The 14,979-nt window shown below is 41.4% G+C and overlaps 1 protein-coding gene across 1 annotated transcript; it reads left to right on the top strand.

The window, feature by feature from the left end:
• Positions 1-8,524: 8,524 nt before the first annotated feature.
• LOC306986155 (uncharacterized protein) lies at positions 8,525-11,235 on the top strand. The gene is made up of 3 exons (XM_079589056.1): positions 8,525-8,743; positions 9,052-9,156; positions 10,189-11,235. The coding sequence occupies exons 2-3, from the start codon at positions 9,108-9,110 to the stop codon at positions 10,962-10,964; spliced, it is 825 nt and encodes a 274-aa protein (XP_079445182.1). The 5' UTR covers positions 8,525-8,743; positions 9,052-9,107; the 3' UTR covers positions 10,965-11,235.
• Positions 11,236-14,979: the final 3,744 nt, after the last annotated feature.

Raw genomic sequence — 14,979 nt, 5'->3', positions numbered from 1 at the left:
TTCATTTGTGAATTGAGCATCGCTCATGCCCAGAAAAAAGATACAGCGCGCTTGGAATAAACTACGCATTTAACAACACGTATTGCATTAAAATAAAGTAACGAGAGGAACGTCGCTCAACGTAACGAAGTAAAAGTACCGTTTTTTTATTAGAAATGTACTCGAGTAAAAGTAAAAAGTACCCACATTTAAATCTACTCTTAAAAGTACAATTTTTCCCCAAAAATACTCAAGTAAATGTAACGAAGTAAATGTACTTCGTTACTACCCACCTCTGAATATCATATTACTCATATCTCAATCCTTCACAAAGACAGCCTTATTGCTGCTTGCTACTTCAACTCTTGTTACAACAAAATCTTCTGACATCTAATGTCATGCATTCATCTAATGGATGAAAAATAAAAACCCTTTTATCAGTTATATTCAATCTTACTATATGGCAATACATTCTAGCCAACAACATTCTATCCGCAACTGTCTTTTCACACTTTTACACACGTTGAACGCAGACACAACAACCTTTGTTTCTCACTGCCCTGTTCAACTGATTCCTGCACCATCTTTAATCTTGTGGTGCTCAATATCATACATTTCTGCCCTTAATTTTATCTCATTTGACAAAACACCGGTATACCAAATTTCGCAAGCTTGCTTTTGATACATCCCCATATTGGCTGCTTATCTGTTCTCTGTGGATTTCTCTTTTACGCGCGTTCTCTTTATTTGTCAGACGTCTCTGAAACAAACCCGATTTTTCTTTTAACCCAAATCGGACGGGTTGCACTATTAATGCCCTCCTAATTACGGTTTACCAAAAAATCTGTTACGATTTTCTTGGCTCCCCCTAATTAGCCTCAGCACCCAAAAATAATTTGCTCCGTGGTGGAACAATTAATTTCCAGGTACCTATCTGTGTGAAATGTCTTGGTCTGTTTACAGTTCTCAATTAATTCCAGATTATTTATCTGCTTGAAATATCTTGTTCTGTCACAGACCTCAATTAATTTCAGATTATTTTCCTCGTATCTGTTTGAAATATCTTGATCTGTATGTAGATCTCAATTAATTTCAGATTACGTACCACAGAAACAGTTCTCAGCCAATATGGTTCAATTTCACTCTTTCCCCCAATTAAACCGAATTTAAATGACCCTTACCAGAGACGTTGTTTCATGCCACACGCGGGTTCTTTAGATCCCAGTGGTCGACTCTCCCGGGCTCTGACATCGGCCGGCCTCTCTCTCTTAAGTTTACGAGGTAGAGCTGGAACTTACTCAGTCCAGGTGGCCAAACACCGTCCGATCTCAGGTCCAGGAGGCATCATCCAAGGAATCCCACTTCTGACACCAAATTGTTGTGGCAAAAATTCATCAAACAAACATCACTGCGTAAGGGAGACTCAGAGTCAAATTATAAAATAGCAGTATTTATTCTTGCAAGAATAGGAGCAGTCTAATACACAGTTGTTACCCTGTGCAGAAGAGTGACACACCCCCAGACAGACTGAACCACCTTTTATCTATAAGTTTCAAGGCCTTCTCCGCAGAGCCTTCCTCCCACAGTAGTTTTCCATCCAGTGGTTTTCCATAGACAAGGAAGCCATAACACTAGTTTAGATTCGTCACTAGTTGGCCCATAAGCCCTCCTTCACCAAACGGCCTTCTGACATTCTAGGTCAGAGGTCCTTGTTCGTCTGTTCTCTGGAGTGTCTCTCCCTTCTGCCTTCCCAGGTACATAAAAAGAATCTTCTCTCACTACAAGTGAGAGTCACACATGTGACATTCTTTGAATCATCTATATTTTACTAAAGATCAGTGAATATCATAAAACTTCCACCACATTCATTAACAAAAACAGTAACATCTGTTAAAAAAAAAGTAACAACATTATTTTTATTTGGTAAAATGTAATATTCTTTAGTTTTATTAAAATTAACCATTGGTCATCCAGCATCATGCATTTAGATCATGATAACCACAGATAAAATGTAACTTTATGGTTTCTATGGTATTTATGAAAACCAGTAGCCTAAATACATTATTAAAAACTGTAATCATATTCCATTAGTCCTTTAATACATTGTCTACATTAATAATATTATACAATTCAATATATATATATCCCACGCACATTTATCCCTACAACAGCATACAATATTACTAGGCTAACGTTAACTTACAGTAACGTTAAATCCGTGGTGAATGATGGGAATGTGTAGACGGAGAAGCTTCTGACTGTATCGCTGCGCACAGTGTTTCTCCTGTTCGTCAGCGCTGTTTCATCTGCCTTTAAACTGGTTTGAATCACTGAGACATTTGTGTTCCTCGCTGAATACAAGCGCTTCTCACTGGATCTTGTGACCGAGACCGATCAGAGTAAACGCGTCTGCTCTAGTGAACTCGCGCTGCGCTGCCGTTTGGACTTTGAGCCGAGCGGATAAACGGTCCGTGTGGCGCGCGCGGTTCAAATGAGATTTGTTCCGCTTTTGGCGCAAAAACATTATCGAACATTTATCGAGCTCTTGATATCGTTTTATCGAGAAAAAATATATCGCGATAATTATCGTTATCGTTTTATCGCCCAGCCCTAGGCCCAGTCTTTCTCTCTTGGATTAAATTACTTTATAGTGCTCCCTCTGCAGTAGTCCTAAGCAATGGTCTGTACTCTAGACCATTTAACTTGCATCGCGGAACTCGACAGGGCTGTCCGCTAAGCCCACTACTATTTGCTTTAGCTATTGAGCCTTTAGCAATCGCCATACGCCAGAGTCAGCAAATCACTGGAATTACCCGTGGTGAGGCGGTGCATAAGGTAACTCTATATGCAGACGATCTGCTGCTTTTTATATCAAATCCGCAAACTTCTTTACCCGCAGCTCTATCTTTGCTTGAGAATTTTGGTCGGTTTTCTGGCTACAGGCTTAATCTGCACAAGAGTGAACTTTTTCCAATTAACAAGGTAGATACGCAACTACACTACTCCAACATACCACTGAAAGTAGTCAAATATAAGCTCACTTATCTTGGGGTCTGTATTACTCGCCATCATAAACATATTCTTAAACATAATTTTGGCATGCTTTTTGAACGGATTAAGAAAGATCTTTCTAAATGGTCACCTTTAAAGATCTCCCTCATTGGGCGTATTAATTCCATTAAAATGGTGGTGCTTCCTAAATTTCTTTATCTCTTTCAATGTTTACCCTTATTTCTTCCCCTATCTTTCTTTAAATCTTTGGACTCTGTTATCTCTTCTTTCATTTGGAATGGTAAGCACCCCCGTTTACGCAAAGCATACCTTCAGAGGCCTAGATGCAATGGTGGTATGTCCTTACCTAATTTTAAGTTTTACTACTGGGCAGCTAATATACGAAATACACTTTATTGGTGGCATTATCACCTCTTGCCCAATAGACCGTCCTGGGTGGACATGGAAATAAATGCTTACAAGCAAATTTCCCTTCCAGCACTTCTTGCATCTGATTTACAGTTGACTTCTTATACTTCTATCGATTGCCCAGTGGTAAAACACTCGTTGAGGATCTGGACCCAATTCAGGAAATCATTTTGTTTTAGGGATCCCTCTCTTCTTTGCCCTTATTTCCGTAATCATTTTTTTACACCTTCAATGCAGGATGGTTCATTCAAAAGTTTGTCTCACAAGGGGATAAAATGTTTCAAAGATTTATTTGTGAATAATGTATTCGCTTCTTTTGATCAATTGGTATTACGTTTTGGTCTTACCAAGTCAGATTTTTTCAGATTCTTGCAACTAAGGCATTACGTTAAGTCACTGGTACCAGACTTCCCAACGATGCCTTCTGAAAATCCTTTGGATAGGTTCCTTTCATGTAACGTAATAGCTAAAGGCTCAATTGCTATTATTTATAATTTAATGATAAATCTGGCATCTTCATCCCTGCATAACATTAAAAGAGCTTGGGAGGAAGACCTGGATAGACCACTCTCTAAAGACACATGGAACTGTGTTCTTAAACAGGTCCACTCATCATCAATATGTGCTCGGTATTCGCTTATACAGTTTAAAGTAGTACACAGAGCTCATATATCCAAAGTTAGACTAGCTCAAATGTTTCCTGGTACCAACTCTATGTGCAATAGATGTCAATGTGCTGAGAGAACGTTGATTCACATGTTCTGGACATGCCCCAAATTAGAGCATTACTGGCGATCCATATTTTTCACCCTCTCTGCGGTCCTTCAGCATAGATTAGAGCCAGAACCGCTGGTGGCATTATTTGGAGTTGACCCAGAGGAGATATGGTTGTCAGCATCTATGTGCAAGGTCGTTGCTTTCTCCTCCCTGATCGCACGTAGAGCAATATTATTAAAGTGGAAAGACCCCTTGCCACCAACTCAAAGATCAAAGATATGATGTCTTGTCTCTGCCTCGAAAAAATTAGATATTCACTAAGAGGATCGGAAAATAATTTTTTTAAGATGTGGCGCTCTTTTATTGAATATGTTGACAAGTCTGTTTAAATAATGCCATTACTATGGACACTTCACTATTATTTCTTTTTATTTTATTTTTGTATTTTGTATTTTATTTTCTTAATGTATGTAATTGGTTGGAGGTTAATGTTTGTTAGTATGTTTATATGTATACTTGGCTCTTACAATTCTATGTTGATTTAATGGACAGTATGGATGCTATTCTAAGAGGTGGGGAATGGTGAATGTGATTTATATTGTTAAAAACAATAAACAAACCAGGAAGTGCTCATAGAGCTGTTCTGCAATTATGCCTTTAAGCACAATTGTTCCTGTATAGAGGGCAAACTGTCTCAACTCTGTGGCCTTCCATCTATCAATCTCTTCCAAGCCTCTTGGTTTGCTAGCAAACACATTTGGAATATATGCTTTAAGCTTCAGAAGCTGTAAACTGACCTGCTTAACATGCCCAGATGACAATCTGATTCCCAGTGGTCCCCTCAGCCACATGAGGATCATTTTGCGCATAACCCCAAGGCAACACTGGTGCATATAATCTGCAGGGAACTGTTCAATCATGTTTATTGGGAGCTGGCAAAATGGCGACAGAACTGAAGAGAGGTGGTGCTCCTCCTGAGATTTATCTCGAAATGTTTGATCAGTTCTCAATGTTAGGTTGTTCATTTCAGGATAGATCACCCGATGGCCATCCCACACTCCTTTTTGTGTACATTTGTCACACCCATAATAGCCTGAACACAGTTTTATGGACTTCACAAGAGCCTTGGCTGGGGCATCACATGTAACACAACGCAGGCTCATCCTAATCAAACCACTGTCTGTCTCTAGTCCATTTTCTATAATGCTGCGAAGGTCACCAACAACATCATCAAGAAAGTCAAGATTTTGAGGTTTTGACAAACCAAAACACAAAGCCGACGGAAATACTGAGGGAGAAGATAAATTCAATTTGCACAACACTGGCCACAGTGTCTTCTTGCTACTTTTGAAAAGCGGCAAGCCATCAATATTGAGCAAAAAGCTTAATCTAATTCAGAAATATCCTGTAAAGGATACATTTTCAAATGATTCAGGAGCTGGTCTTTGCAGCCAAGGTAGATATACTGCATTCCTGATTTAATCTCAAACTCAACACTTTCACTGGTGGCAAGCAGTGTTTTTGCTGTCCTTGGCAGGTCTGGGTGTCCATTTTCAAAAATTTTAACAAAGAATCCACTGCATTGTGTTTTACACGAAATTCATTTGTGCACTGTGCAATGCAATGTCTAAGTGGTAGTTTAGTATCCCTATAGCTGCTCTGGGACAGGAAATCATCCACATCTCCCTCATCTGCACTATTCTGTTTGACAGAACTCTCCTCTTGTGTAAGTTCTTGGGAAAGCAGTGAAGAGCAATGAGTTACAAACCAAACTTGTAGGGAATGTTAGCCGAAGTTCTGAGAACGTTCCCTGCTAGCTGGGTAATTAACAAAACACACCTGAACAGAACTAACAATCAACCAAACACCTGGGAAACAAACAGGCAGGGGCCGGAGAAGGACAGAACTGAACTAAATGCCAGAACACAGACAAAGACAGAACTCCAAACAGACTGACAGTGTCACAGAGAGACAGCTTACATAACTTATAGAACAAAGATACATCTACTCTGTAAAAAGTGGTAACCTGCTATTGTTATGTAGAGAGCTATTTCTACCAGTCTGTCTTGGTGTAGCGTAATATATCTGGTTTGAATCAGCAATATTGATTTTTTCCCACCATTGACAAATTGTCATTTATGAGACACTGTTTTAATGCCATGACTCTTTATTTGATATAGTGTTTGAGCAGATAATCATAGAAAAAATATTGTGGGGGCCATGGAAGTTAGGTAAATATCGTCAAATTAAGGTGGAGGTTTTAACTTTTAATAAAAATGAAACAAACATACCATTGAGCACATTAACTTTGATGGAGTCCAGTGCTGGGGTTTTTGCCCATTAGACTTGATGTCGCCAGAGCCTCGTGTCCAAACATGACAACAGCCAGCTCCTGGGTAAATACTGACATTTTGGTCTCAGACAATCCCTCGAATGCCCTTTTTGGAATAGTGATTCCTTCACCCAGGGACATCTATTTAGATAACAGTAAAAAATAAAACAATTGTGTCAGAAGTGTGTGTGCGCGCATCAATGACATTAACAGTGGCTATATTATATTTACACTCGCTAAAACAGAAAAATGCCTTTTCAGGATACTGCAATAAATTAAGGATACTTTGCTAAAAATATTTCAAGTACATTTACATATATTTTTTTGGTAAAAAATGTAAACAATGTTTGGCTTTTTCAACGACTTAGAAACAATTAATAAACATGCAACTGTGGAACATTCAGGGATAGTTCCAGTGGCGTCATGCCCATTCAAAGTGAGGGCACGTGCCCCCTCAGATTTTGCCTCCCTGATAATTTTTTTGTCACAACTTTATTCCTATTATGCTCCATAATATACCAGAGCCTATAACGACTCAAATGTATTCCTCTGGATGTGTAATAAATCGGTCAGCATTAGCCCGCCCCTTTTTCCTAATATGGTGTCTGTGTATATCAAATCTAAAGAGAATCTTTGCTGTGTATGTTCAAGCAACTCACTCGTCTCGCACGTTGAGCTGGCAATGAAGTGGTAAGTGGGCAAAGCAACAAATCGGCATTGAATTAGTTATCGGATGATATTAAAAGGTAGTGGGATTATTTGTGGTTGACCTGGAAATTTTAACTTGATCAAAAAGTTATGGATTTGATATTAGCTGCGAATTCAGAGCATTAACTTAAGTTATGTCAGTGTAACGTTATCGATAGCTAGCCTAGTCTAACCATAAACTAGTTGGCTAACGTCACTGCCATACTAACATTATCTGATCGGTTTTGAAACATCTGTTCTGTTTTGTCTTGTGTCAAAGTCTCCAGCTGGTTCAATTGTTTTCAGTTTCATAGAAACGAGGGTGTTACATTTGTTGTAGGCTAACTGCAAAATCCAACCTAACATTATCAAGGCATCGACTTGATGTTTCTCCCATAGACTGTTATTCACGGACCATTTTCAATATGTTTAACCATAACAGCACAAATAATTGACATGAACACTTCTGAATAAACATACAGGGCTGGCCCTACCACCAGACGTCCCAGAGGAATGGACTTTAAGAGCCCCTGTCCCTAATCCTCACCACCATGACCTTCACCCACCTGAGGAATGGTTTTGCAACAGTTGTTACCCAGAATCATAAATCCAATGGCTAGCTAGCTATAGCTATAAGTTACAAGTTGCTAGCTTTTCTGTTAGCTCATAAATTACTCTTTACAAGTTCCTTATTTAAAATATAATAATGAGCAGTGTAACTACAGTATTTCAATGATTTTACTAAAGTAATGTTACATATTACATTTGATTTGATTACTTTTTTACATTTCTGTCAAATATTATTATTTTTAAATAAACGGGGTACACTGTAAAAAAAAATTACATCCCCAAGTAAACATTTTCTAGTGACTGGTCACATCTAAATTTTTCAATTAGTCTGACATATTATTTCTCATTGAGCCAATGTTAACAGACTATTGCAACAATTAATTCACTTGAGCCAATTTAAAAATTTAGATGTGACCAGTCACTAGAATATTTTGACTTTGAGACGTTTTTTTTGTTACAGTGTAGTGTTAACCTTATTCAGCACTGAAATCTGTCAAACTTCTTTCAAAGTCCTTCATCACATATTAATATTAAAATAACTTAATTTCAGAGCACCACTAAGTCAGACCTCAGCACCTTTATGTACCTTTAATGTAAGATCGTTCTTAGGTCACATACCAATTTAAAATTATAACATAAAAACTGCAATGGTACTGTTTTTAAAATCATGTGTAGTAGGCCTAAGTGTACAGTAAGTGTGTGTGTGTGTGTGTGTGTGTGTGTGTGTGTGTGTGTGTAAACAGCTTTTGAATTTGAGCTTACAGTTCTTTCATCAACCTGTCTTTTACATAAACTTACAAAATAGATACTTTAACTTAGTCCTCAGATAGAGGAGGGTTGCTGCTAGCTCCGTTAAAGGTATTTCTGTCCCTCCCAAAACTGCATTGAAATGGTATGTTTAGCAGCCAGAATTTAAACATTTTCAGGGGGAGAAACCCCTGACCCCTCCTAACATGATCCATATCACCCGTCAGAAAACATTTGCAACGTCTCAGATTGTGCCCCCCCAGAATGTTGGCTTGCATGACGCCCCTGAAGGTAAGCAACGTGTTTTTTTTAAAACAGAATTTGGGTACATTTGAAATGGCGAGTGTATGCAGGCTCTGATACTCTCTGAAGAAACTGGTCGAATTTTGTAGCAAATAGTTGGCTTGCTAGGAAGGCCATGGTAATTAGCTTTCTGCAATAAACATCTTTATGTAAAAAAAAGAATTTGGGATTATTTCTACATTCAGCGAGGCCTATACATTCTTGAAGTTACATAAATTGTGTATGATTGGAAAATTTTTATCTCGTGCAGTGAGTCCCCAATAATTAAATGTGTTGTACTTTTGTTTATTTTACAGAATGAGTGCAGCTAATCCAAAACTGCCCAGAAGAGCTTCGAAACCCTCCGAAAAAGATGAGTTTGTATGAACCAGACCCCAGCTCAACCAGAGATAACCAAGATGGTAATTGAGTTATTTTACTATACTATGGCTTAGCTAATTTTGTTAAGTATTAAAACTGGTTTAAGTGGTTATTTTTAACGTACTTTTGGCCACTTTACTAACCAAAATATTTGTCAGTATTTGGTCTCTTATTACTGGATTTTTTATAAATACTGTATATATTGGTAGCTGGCACAATATTGATTATAGCCTACAGGAATTTTTAATGGAATGTCATGAAAAAGGAGTGCAACTTATTTGTACATTTTAGTGACTGAATTTTGCTAATCATCTCAAAATTTAAGGAATAAAATAATTTGTATAGGAATTGCAGCTCAAAGTTCTTTACAAAAAATATTCCTGTGCCATACTCTTCATAGACAATGTGTAAAATAAATAAATAAATAAACAAATAAAATGTGTGATAATTAAATAATGAAAGGGATTAAAAACATTGAAAAAAATAGAATAGAGAGTGCACAAATCAAAGAGTTGCAGGAGCGAATAAATTTGAAAGTGCTAAAAGAATAAAGTTAATCCTAGTTGAAGGCTAAAGTGAAGAGGTCATTTTGTTGCTTTGCTAAGAAGGTTAGAAATAAGACAATAAAGATATAGTAGCATGTTTAAAGGTGCTCTAAGCGATGTCACGCATTTTTTAGGCCAAACATTTTTTTTTCACATACAGCAAATATCTCCTCACTATCCGCTAGCTTTCTGTCTCCTGAACACACTCTAAAAAAACGCGGTCTCTGTAGACACCCCAGGCTCCACAAACAGCAACAAAAACAGACTGGACAAACCCGCACCACAACATAACAAACAGTGTTCCAGCCAATAACCGACAAGAAGGGTTTGGGGGTGGGGTTTGGGTTGTTAGTGTGCGGATGAGGAGTAGGGAGGGTCTAGCTAGCCTCCGTTTTGTTTGTCAATAGTTCGAACGTCAACAAGAAGTGACGTCACCCAGGATCGCTTAGAGAACCTTTAAGTAAGATTGATTTTTAGCCTGCACTGATTTACTCACAATCTCCTTTTTGTTTACTTGTTCATTTTCAGGACTTTTTGTATTTTTGACCTTTGAAGATGGATACACAGCAAAGATTTTTAATCTCTGTGATATACTAAACAAAGATGATAAACCCATCGCTTGCTTTAGAGATCTGACACCAGGAGAAAAAGTACTTGCAAGATGGTCTGACAATAAGTTCTACAATGCTACAGTAGACTTCATTGGTACAGCTGACAAAACGGTGGATACCAAGAAGGCGACAAAGAAGGACATGAAAAAAAGAGATGCAGCTGCACAAAGATTCTACAACCTTCCATTCCTACCTCTGTACAGGCCAGTCCACCTCTGCACAGGATCACCCAAATACTGTGGACCAAAGTGTCATTCAGCCTCCAACAACCTGGCCAGCTACCAGCCTCCACCTACAGAGTCATTTCTACCTGTCCAGCCACAGCACCAGCATGCAACTGCCTGGCCACAGTACCAACTTCCAGTTTCCCAGTCATCACCAAATACGCCACAACATTACCAGCATTCACCAGTCCAGTCGCTCAACCAGTATGGAACTACTCTGTCTCCAATTCCACACAATTCCAGCCGCATCACCAGCCTCACACAGCACTACCCACACCTTCAGACCAAACACAACAGCAGCCTGTTTTGGATCAGCCAAGACAGCCACCAGCTCCTACAGCCAAAGAAAGCTTCCTCAAAATGTTGCACAGTCCTAATACACATCAAAAACCTACTGTTCTTGGGGACCAGAGCCAGACAAGCACCTCTGAACACGAGACTTCTTCAAACTCAGCTGCAGATACTTTAATCATCGAGCGTTAGATCTCCAATTCCAGAATATGGAGAACCATGTTTTGTCTCTCTGTTGCAATTACTTGTTCTTTTACCACTTCTTTTTTCTCTCTCACAGTTTTTCAAACACACCTAATATCTATTCAGAAGAGTTGTGTAAAAAAAAACGTGGATAATAATCTAGTGTATTAAATTGTGCAACATAAAATTGTAATTATGTTTTTATATTGGTATTCGTTGAAAGTTCTACTACATTGTCTTACTTTGGACATTGGGAGTTATTTGATGCTTAAGCTAAATCTTAAAAGCTTTAAACAATTTGGTAAAACTTGTATCCAATCATGAAATCTTTTGGACTTTTAAATTTTTTTTTTTTTTTTTACTTTATGAATGCTGCTGTGTCCCTGTAAGGTAATATACATATTTTGTGTCACAGGTGGTGAGCAGCTCGAGGCATTCAGAAGTTTTCTGGACAAAGTGGAACAGATCCGACCTCCGGCTGGTGTCTCCAGAAGGCAGATCTCGGCAGCAGGAGCTATATCCAGGAGGTGGCCTCCTCTTGTCCTCGACTCACCTGGCTGCAATCCATACAACCGCAAAGAAGGACTGCCTTCGCTTGTTCCATCTTCTTTTTGACGAATTCTTTACTACAGAGGAGTGCCAGAATGCTGTGGCATTTGGGAAACACGGAAAGGTGCCAGATGGGAAGAGAGTCCTGGATAAGTTCAAAGTCAATGGAAGCTTTAGCGTAAGTTCTGCTGGGAAGACTCAATTGTTGCGTCATTGATTATCTTCTCATCTATCCAATCACGTTTTAATACTAGAAGTATAAAAGACCCGTACTTACACTTGTCTGAGTTCGCAGATGCTGACGCTTCACTCACCTCCATCCACCCCTCCACCACCAAGATGATTTCTTCCCTCCAGCAAGAGATGGGTTCCTCCGTCCATCCTTCCTATCACCATAGGATTTCCCCTTCAACCTCCCCACCACCACCAGGATGGTCCCTTCCAATACCGCATTGGGGGTCGGCTGCGCCCCCGCCATCTTCAGGCGGGAAATGCTGAATCCGTACCCTCGGATTGCGAGTTACGGACGGGGCCTACGCCAAAGAACTTATTGCATGTGGCTTGCTGGGCTGTTAATAAATGTATAATTATCGAGTATCTATTCTCCCGAGTCTTTGTGGTTGAAATGCAATTCTAAGTAAGTATGTTGCTCATGTGGTTGTTAACAATTTGTGGAAAAATGTTGTGAAAATTCATAGGTAAAAAATGTGTGGGAACCCAATAAGAGGTGTTGGACACCCATATATCACATGGCTACGTTAAATGTTATGATTGTTTCACTGTCCTCACAGTTCCCTTTCGAAGGGAACTCGACAATACGTCATCGACGCTTTGGGGAACGCCTCAGGCGTGACAGGTGTCTGAAATCACAATCAAATCACGGCAATCACATTGACCGGCGACAGCCCGTGAATCATTAATGTGAATGATTAACGTGCGACCTGGAAGTATATAAGGGCGCCTTGCAAACATGACAAACCATCTTTTCGTCTTCAGGGACTGTTTTGTCTGTAACTGCTTTTGAAAATCAAAAGGTAATTATGAAATGCACTGAGAAGGCTGAGTGTTTTCAGCTGTGCGTTTTCTGTCTGGGAAGGAAGAGCGCGCACAGGCAGTTCCTGAGGTAACTGCCTGTACAATTGCGAGCGTTTTTTCTTTGAGAACGCTCCGATCTCGTCTGGCCCTCTCCTTGAGAGAAGAGGGCTCAGCGTCTGGGTGAAAGATCCCAGATGAAGCCCGCCGATCGCCTTGAGAGGGGTATAATCCTCTCAGACGATGTGGCGGCTGACGAGAGTAAGCAGTGAGTGCTTTTTCGGACAAACAGGAGATGGCTGATGAGGTAATCGGAAAAATAGATCCTGAATCTTCTCAGCCACGCTGCCCCGTGTATGCTGAACTGGTTGGTGTTATGGAAACGCTCCGCGAGCAGGCTAAAAAAAAACAAACAAAAAAAACAGCTGCCGTGGCTGCACGTTGGGGGAAAAATCGCTCACTATGAGAGTGGTTTTTCCCCGGTCATAAAACCACCAGCTCAGGTGAGCCTTTCATTTCTTCCCGATCTCATACTGAGATCGAGAGAACATGGAAGAACCCATACTCTGCCCATGTCCACCGACATCAGCGGACTAGTCTCACTGATGTTGGGGTGATAGGAGAGCATGGGTATGTGTCGATGCCGCCCATTGACGAGATGTTTGCAAAAAGAAAACAGAAAAAAGTCTGGCAGGCGTCGACACTGAGAGCTCCAACCCTGCCAGTTTAATGGCAGAGCATACACGCCAGCGGGTCAGGCCGGTGCGACCCTGCACACCATGGCGGTATTGCAGGTACACCAGGCCAATCTGCTGGGGGATCTCGACCAGGGGGTGGGGCGCCTGAGGCGGTTACTGAGCTGCGCCACGGAGTGAACCTGGCCGACATTGGGGAGAAGAGAGAAAGGCTTTCTCCTCGATTCACTGGTTTCGCCCTCTGAGCTTTTCGGCACCTCCGTGTAGGCGGTGGCTGGAAAGTTCAGAGAGGCGAGGGCGCGCTCAGCTGTATTAGGACCTACATACCGCTGAGATCCGTATCCACACCCAGACAGACGGGAGGGCCTGGCCCATCATGGTCCGGGAACCTTAGACAGGGCCAGAGAGCCAGTGTTACCTCTTGTGCGCCTCCTCCGTGGAGGAGTAGATCACAGAAGAGGTGCAACTCCCGCAAGAAGAGGGATCTGAGGGAGGTGATCCAGCACGATTGCACACAGCATTGGCATGGATCACCTCCCCCTGAGGGCGTGAATATATCTTAGCCCTCTCCTCTCTCCCGACTCCCCAGACGCTTCCTACATCAGGCCTGAGGCTGGGCTCATGGTTAGAACAACGTTCTGATGGCCCGCCTCTGCTTGGTTAGTGAGAGTGCCTCTTTCAGGCATGTAAAGGTGGTAGACCCCATGTTCATAAAGAACTGTCTGGTAAGTCTTCACTTCGCAAGCCGCAGGTGAGCTGAGTGGTCTTCTTTAAGAGTAATTTTGTGTGCAACTAACACTAAAATGTATCTCTATACAGACCTCGTTCCCTGTATAGAGCTATGGGGTCATGTAAGGTACATTTTTGGATTATTAGGGCCCTGAAGTCCCCGTTTAGGTGGCTAGAACGACTATTTTAGCCCTCGGGCTGTTAGCCACCTCAGGGTAGGGTAGTTGGTCTCTCTCCCACAGGATTTTCATTGTGGAGTATAGACTGACGCTAGTGCTTCAGATAGATCTTATGTCCGGTCCATGGGACCGTCTGACTTCCTTCCTGAGTACATCGCCCCCTTGAGCTCTGTTTGGGTTTTCAGTGGGCTGAACGATTCTGCAGAGGCTGTGGCTCCTCCGAGCCCTCCGAGGTAGATCTATGCTTGCAGGCTGGCCCTCACCAGGGCCGCCTCTGTAGCTGGCCTAGGCTGTGCCAGGGATAGTGGAGGTGCTCTGCTTAAGCATTTCTGCCTCTGAACCTTCACTTTGTGAATATAGGTTCCTAGCATCCCTGTATGACAGCCTCCTCCAATGGGAGTCGTTAGGCCAAGGCCCGCCCCCTTCTCTGCATTCTGGGGTGACAAGAGTAATGCAGCGTGGTGCAGAGGCATGGTTTATAAAGATCCTGGGTTAGGCCTCAAATAGGCCTCTCCGGTACAATGTGTCTTTATTGAGCAGGGTTAGGCCGTCTTTCACCTCATGAAGAGACTGGATCTGTCTGCCCGACCCTGCCGTGCAGAACTAGCAATCGGATCTGGGCCGCCAGTATAGGCTTCACTCACCTCGCTGAGCTACTGCTCGAGCGTCGGGTTGTAGGTGGTTGGCTCACAAACAAGCCCCACTCCCCTAGGTTGGGCACAGATACATTTTCTGTCACCCCTAGAGCCACTGGCAGGCCCGCACCTTGGTAAACCTCAGGGTGAGGTGGAGAGTATTCCCCTGTGATACAGGGTAGGTCTGAGTC

Source organism: Phoxinus phoxinus, assembly GCF_949152265.1.
Source record: "Phoxinus phoxinus genome assembly, chromosome: 18".
NCBI lineage: Eukaryota > Metazoa > Chordata > Actinopteri > Cypriniformes > Leuciscidae > Phoxinus > Phoxinus phoxinus.
This window is presented reverse-complemented; position numbering and strand designations above follow the sequence as displayed.

Coding starts and splice junctions, on each gene's coding strand:
- LOC306986155 (XM_079589056.1), top strand. CDS start 9,108: ATGAGTTTGTATGAACCAGACCCCAGCTCAACCAGAGATAACCAAGAT. Junction 9,157..10,188: donor AACCAGAGATAACCAAGATG/GTAATTGAGTTA, acceptor GTTCATTTTCAG/GACTTTTTGTATTTTTGACC.